This window comes from Aethalodelphis obliquidens, unplaced genomic scaffold, assembly GCF_003676395.1.
Source record: "Aethalodelphis obliquidens isolate GAN/ISIS:26980383/991018 unplaced genomic scaffold, ASM367639v1 scaffold31, whole genome shotgun sequence".
Classification (NCBI taxonomy): Eukaryota; Metazoa; Chordata; class Mammalia; order Artiodactyla; family Delphinidae; genus Aethalodelphis; species Aethalodelphis obliquidens.
This window is the reverse complement of record NW_020837975.1, coordinates 9,696,451-9,702,685: the sequence shown is the minus strand read 5'-3', so window position 1 is coordinate 9,702,685 and position 6,235 is coordinate 9,696,451. Positions and strand designations below refer to the sequence as shown.

The 6,235-nt window shown below is 57.2% G+C and overlaps 1 protein-coding gene across 2 annotated transcripts in view; it reads left to right on the top strand.

Annotated features, from left to right (window-relative positions):
- MDGA1 (MAM domain containing glycosylphosphatidylinositol anchor 1) overlaps window positions 1-5,377 on the top strand; it is a 57,803-nt gene extending 52,426 nt beyond the window's left edge. For both annotated transcript variants that reach the window (XM_027127126.1, XM_027127125.1), the window contains one exon: window positions 444-5,377. In XM_027127126.1, the coding sequence (XP_026982927.1) occupies window positions 444-535 (92 nt within the window). In that variant the 3' untranslated portion in view covers window positions 536-5,377. The remainder of the gene's footprint in view (window positions 1-443) is intronic.
- Window positions 5,378-6,235: the final 858 nt, after the last annotated feature.

The window sequence follows — 6,235 nt, the reverse complement described above, 5'->3', positions numbered from 1 at the left end:
TGTGTGTGTGTGTGTGTGTGTGTGTGTGTGTGTGTGTGTGTGTGTGTCCAGGTGTGAATGTGTACCCCTCCCCCTCTGCCACTGAGGGCCAGATGTTTGCAATAATAACAGCTGGAGTTTACCAAGTGATTACGATGTACCAGGCAAGGTACCAACACCTGTATATGCGTGATCTCATTTATTTCTCACAGTCCTCTGGGTGGCTCTTCCTATTAGACTCATTTTACAAACGAGGAAACTGAGGCCACTGAGGTTGAGTGAATTGCTCTGTGTCTTATTTAGTGAGCCACAGAGCCAGGATTTGGACCCAGCAGGCAGAGCACACCACCTCATGTCTTACGAGTATGTCTGTGAGCACAGAGAGGGGGCAGAGGAACAGCCCTCCCTGGCCCTGCTGAGCTGACCAGAGCCCTGGCCTGTCTCCCTTCTCTTTCCCGTCACAGTGGTGGTGATGCCGGGCAGTGGAGCCCCCTGGCAGTCCCGCCCACAGCTCTGGGGGCCCATGGCCATCTTCCTCTTGGCGTTGCAGAGATGATGAGCGCTTCGTGGCCCCCCCACCCCGCCCCCGGCACACCAAAGTGTCCGCATCGTACCAAAGACTGACCCCATGCCAGCCGGGGTGCCCAGGGGCAGAGCCGCCCGCCAGTGAGGGGGCCTGCATTGGCTGTGAGGATGAGCAGAGAACAAGGACAGCGGCCCAGCACTGAGGCCCCGGAGACGTTTGTTCGACACACGCACACACACACCCACGCTCACACACACAGAGATATATTAAAGCACAAGTTTCTATCTGACCTGCCAGCATCTTCTTTGCTGCAGAGACGGGACTCGCCTGAATGGCATCCACCACTCCAGGGACCTCGGCGCCACACAGGCCTTGTCCTGGCTGCACCTGCGGTGTGTTTCTGACCTTCCCCTGTCCCTGACTCAAGGCTGAGCTCAGCCCCGTGGCTTTACCAGAAGGAGCCAGAAGGGGAGCAGACACAGGAGCCCTGCCCTTGGCTGGACTCTGGGGCCCCCTGGAATGGAGGAGGCCGGGGTCATAGAGGGCCAAGCGGGACTGACTCTGCGAACGACAAAGGACATGAGGCACCAGCTGCACACAACTCTGTTCCCAGAGCGAAGGCCAGAAGCCGGAGAGCCCAGGCCACCCATATCCCCTGACCCATTCATTCCTGGGATGTCATATCCCGCCCCTCACTGTGCCCCCTTCGAAGGGACCTAGCACAGGGTCTTGGGCCCGGACAGTCTGGGAACTGACCCCTTCCCCACCGTCCCCATCCCACTGCACCCCGCCCCACAAGCAGCTGTATTCCTGAGAACACAGTCCCTGCCCTGCTCGGCTGGCCTAACCTCAGCCCCCAGCTGAGCCAGGGGGGAGGGGTGGTGGCCAAGCCATTTTCTGGGGTGAGGCTTGGCTCCGAGAGGGGCAGAGGAGAAGTCCTGCGTTTATGATTTCATGCCCCCATATTGGACATTGATCTTAGGAGTAGAGTGGAACCTCCATTTCTTATATACTTGCCATGAAGGGGTGCTCTGGACGGGGTGTGTGTAGGGGGCTGCCCTGTCCTCCTCCACCGCAAAGCACTGTCTAATAGGCTGTTCCCTTCCCCGCCCAGGGTCAGTGAAGGAGGAGGGGTTTGTAGGGCTGGGGGTGGTGTGTGGGGCAGTTGCTGGTCACCATGTTCCCTGGGAGCTGAGCCTTGTGCCCCAAAACTGGGAAAGGGCTCCGTGTCCTTGGTCCTGGGTTGGGAGACTGAGACGAACATGATGGGACCTAGACCTCCTCCTCACCATCATCCCTGAGCCCCCCTCCTAGCGGTCCATGGGAGAGAGGAGGCCCAACCCCTTCCAGGGTGAGTCATCACGTGTGTGTGCATGTGGCTGTGTGGGTGTGCACGTGTGAGCATGTGTGGGCCCATCTGTTGTCTGTGTACCACTGTGGGTATATCTCTAGCAGGAGTGTGTGCAAATATGTATCTGCGTGTGCAGTTATCCATATGTGAGGCTGGGTCTAACCCCCGTCTCTTGTGAGTGCCTGCGTAGGTCAGTATGTCCATCTTCATTTGTGACATGAATGTTTGTGGAGTGCTGGCCATATATGCCACTTCAGCCCTATTCTGTAGTCTCAAGCTGCCTGCTACCACCTGAATTTCTACCTTTTATCCCCTATGGGTGACAAAGAGCTTACAGATGACCCTATGGAAATGAAGGCATCTTTGGTGGAGGTGTCACAGGGCTCCTCCTGGAGCATTTGGTGGGGACAGCTGCAGAGAAGAGGCAGCACTGCAATGCCAGGAGGCAGGCAGGAAACCAAAGTAAGCGCTGCCCATCTCAGCTCTGCCAGGCTGGTGTTATCATCATCACCAACAGCTGGTGGGTGGCCAGGCCAGGGCTGGAGTGGGGACTCCTGATACCCGACCAGCGTGGCTGCCTTCCCGGCCCAGCCAAGGCCTCTGTCCGAAATGAGTGGCTCCAGGTTCCCAGAACGTGCTGCCATTTTTCTGCAGGTATTGCTTCTTAATTGTCCCATCTGTGCAGGGTCTGTTGTCCCAACTAGACTGTGAGCTCCTCCTCTGAGCCTTCCAACCCTCCCCTGACCCCATCCCACCCTCATGCCCATCACAAGTGGGTCTGTTATGGAAATCTCTCAACGGGCTTTGCCTAGCGGAATGGATTATAGAAATCAGTGGTTCCCAGCAGAATAGAACCACCAGAGATTCTTTTAGAAAGCACCGATGGTTGGGGCCCTCTCCAGAGATTCCAGTTTAATTGGACTGGAGTGCAACCTGGTATCAGAAATGTTTGAAAGCTCCTCAGGAGAACCCTAGAGTAGGAACCACTGGCCTGTCACCTGCCAGGTGCTTCCCCCAGGCCCCGGCTGGCGTGGGTGCTGGAGATCAGAGCGCTTCCTCCTTGGGGCTCCATGCTGCTCCATGCCTACTGCCCTCAGATGACCTTTGAATACATCTGTCCCCTGCTCTGGCTGCTCCATAATGGAGACCCTCTCTCCCTTGTTCACCTCCACATCTGTAGAGCTGGATACAGAAAAGGGAGTCAGCATATGTCAGCTGAGCTGAAGCACATACACATGGCCTCTGAGTTCTGGTCTGTTTGGAGAGAGGGGACATGGTCATGTGGACAGAGAGTGCAGAGTGGGGGAGCACCAGGGAGCACTTCCAGAGGGAGGTTGGGGTGGGACCGGGGCAGCCCTGACTCCAGGGTGGCTTGACCTGGGCTAACAAAGTGCCCGAGGGAGCCGCTGAGATCCTTGGTCCTTGCATGTGTCTGCATGTGCCAGCAGGTCTGCAGCGGATGTGGGTGTCGGTGTGTGCTGACATTAACAGTGTGTGATGCGAGCACCTAGGGGGGTGCTAGCCTGTGTGTGTGTGTGGTGGGGGGTCCTGCAAGGAATGAGTGTCTTTGTGTGTCCCTGGGTGACTTGTGAGTCAGTGTTTGTGTGCCTATGAGTCAGCACCTCTGTGTCAGCATCACCTGTGCCATGCGTGTCTGTGTGCCAGTGGGTATCAGTGTCCATGTGTTGGTTGGTGGCTCATGAGGACCCCCAGCCCGGGGGAGACCAGCCTGGCTGGATCCAGTGCATCTCCCCAGTGGCAGTCTCACCCTCTGGGTCAGGGTGGCTGAGGCATTTTGTGGCCTTAAAACAGGGAGTCCAGGGTCAGCCCTCAGGGTGTTAGGGTCCTCTCCCCCTGTCCCCTCCAGCTTGGTGTCTGGGGGACAAAGGGACTCCTGGGGCCAGGTGCTGTACAGGTAAGAGACAGGGAGCCTCAGCTTGGCTGTCCTGCCCCTGGAACCATAGACGGCCACCCGGGGTGCCGAGCTAAGCCTGCAGACTAAGCCCCCTGCTCCTGGGACGCTCCTTCCGCCTCTGCCCTCTCTGGGATAGCTCTGACTCTTCTTTCTCATTCACTTTGCCCTCTCCCTATGCTCAGTGAAAGCCCCTGGCTCAGGCTGTTGGTGCTGGGATGGGGCATAGAGATCCTAACTTCTCATGGTAAGAATGAGAGTTAAGCCCAGAGAGGGGGAGGGACTTGCCCCAGGTCACACAGACAGTTAAGGTGGAGCCAGCCTTGGAAGCCAGGTACTACAGTCCTGGGGTTGTCACACCTCTGGCCACTGCTCATGCCAGGCAGCAAGGAGGAGCTTGGTCAAACATCCCTCTCTCTGGGTGCCGGTACAGATGTTACAGATGTTACTGGGCCCTGCACTGGGAGAGGTACTGTCTCCCTGCCCCCAATTCTGGCCCCGCATCCCAGGCCACGGCCCCTCCTGCCCCAGGTCAAGCCTGGGTGCCACACGGAGGCTGACGCCCTTTGCCCACACTGGCTGTGGCTGCTGCCCTCCCCCAGGCTCCCAGATGAAAGGGACTCTCTTTCCCCTCCCCTCTGTCTTCACATGAGCCTGGGCTGGGAATGAAGGTCAATGTGTCCTGGTGTCCTTATCCTGTTGACTTCCCCCTAAGGACCAGAGGAACCTGGGGGAGCAGGGCTAATCCTTGTGTTTTCCTCTCTCTGGACAGCTCAAGGGGGACGGGGGTATTTTCAGGGTCCTCAGGAATGGGGTGGGTGAACCTGCAATGGAGGGTCCCTGTAGGGCCACTGGTTGAGTTTCTGGGTTCAGGGGAGCCCTCCTCAATTCCAAAGGCAGGATAGCACCCCCTCTCTGTTGAGTCAGTGCTGCTGTGTGTGTGCGTGGATGAGAGGGTGTGTGTGTGTGTGTGTGTGAGAGAGAGAGGGTGTATGCCTGAGTAAGAGTGTGTGTGTGTGTGAGGGTGTGTGTTAGGGCAGAAGGACCACTCTTTCCTGGGGATCCCTTGACCCTTAGAGCTGGAAGGGACCTTAGAGACCATTTAATCCAGTGTCCCCACTGTACAGGTGAGAAAGCTGAGGTCCAGAGAGATGGCCCTTGCCCACCACCAGCCCCTCCCCTCATGTCACCTGCATTCATTTCCCAGGGGCACCCCTAGGAATGCCCTCGCTCCTGGCATCCCCCCACAGATGCTCACATCATCACCATCTCAGCACAACTCTGCTGGCCCCTCTGCACCCATGGCCTCCAAGCATCCTTCCTGCCCCAGGGTAGCCAGCTCACCAAGGCCTTTACCTCCAACCCAGGAGAAAGGGCAGGGGAAGGAGGGGACTGCTCCAGCCCTGCGGCCTCCAGACTTGGGAGAAAGCCAACCCCTCCGTGCCCAGGCCCACCCTACCACCAAGGTAAAAAGCACAACCGGAGACCCTCATTAACGGGTGAAAGGGACTGGGGTTGTTTTAGTCACATGACCCCATCCTCACCCCTTTGCCTTGCTCTCTGTCTCCGCCCCAGCCTCTGCCCCCTCTTTGTTCCCCTTTCCCCCCCACACCCCCCAGATGTAACCTCTAGTTGCGGACGCGGTTGTTTCAATCAATAAAGCTGCGGTGTTCTGGTGCTCCGGGTCAGGCGGCGTGTGTTGGCGGCAGGTGGGCTGGGCCTGGAGGGGGTATGGGTGAGAGCCTGGGGTTTCCCCTCAGGCCCCTGGAGGGAGCCCTTCTTCCCTTCGGCCCCAACATCATGGCTCCTGCTCTGTGGCGTGGACAGTGGGGACCTGCAGCCTGGTGCCCAACCCAACTAACTCCTAAATGCTGCCTTCGTGGAAGCTCCTGTTTAGTGGACACTAAGCTCATAATTGCACTGGGAAATGTATCCTTATGAGCACAATTAATGCTGTGAGGGAAATTGGTGCTCTGGAAAAAGGTAAGAGGAGGGTCTTATCTGGGTTGGGGCTCCAGGGAAGTCTTCTCTGAAGAAGAGACATTTAGAAGATACCTAAACAATGATTGGAGTTAGCCTTTGGGGGGCAGAGGGAATCTTCCAAGCAGAGGAAACAGAGTACGCACAGGCCACGAGGGGTGAAAAAAACTTAGAAGGCTCAAGGAAGAGGAAGGAAGACAAAGAAGGAGGAATAAAATTGATCCACTACCTGTAAGAACTCTGCCCTTCCCCTTCTCAACACCCAGCCCCACCATCCCTCCTATACCCTTGTACTGCCCACCCCCAACCCCCAATCTCTGTTTCTGTCCTGGCCCCGTAAGCCCCACTCTGCACTCTACTTGGCCTCCCTTATTCACCACCAGTTAGCTGCCCACTTGCCCCCAAATCATTTTGTGCCAACCTTTCCCTTTTCCCAGACCTCTCAGAATGCTAAAATTTCACAGCTGGGATGTCCTTAAAGTCACTT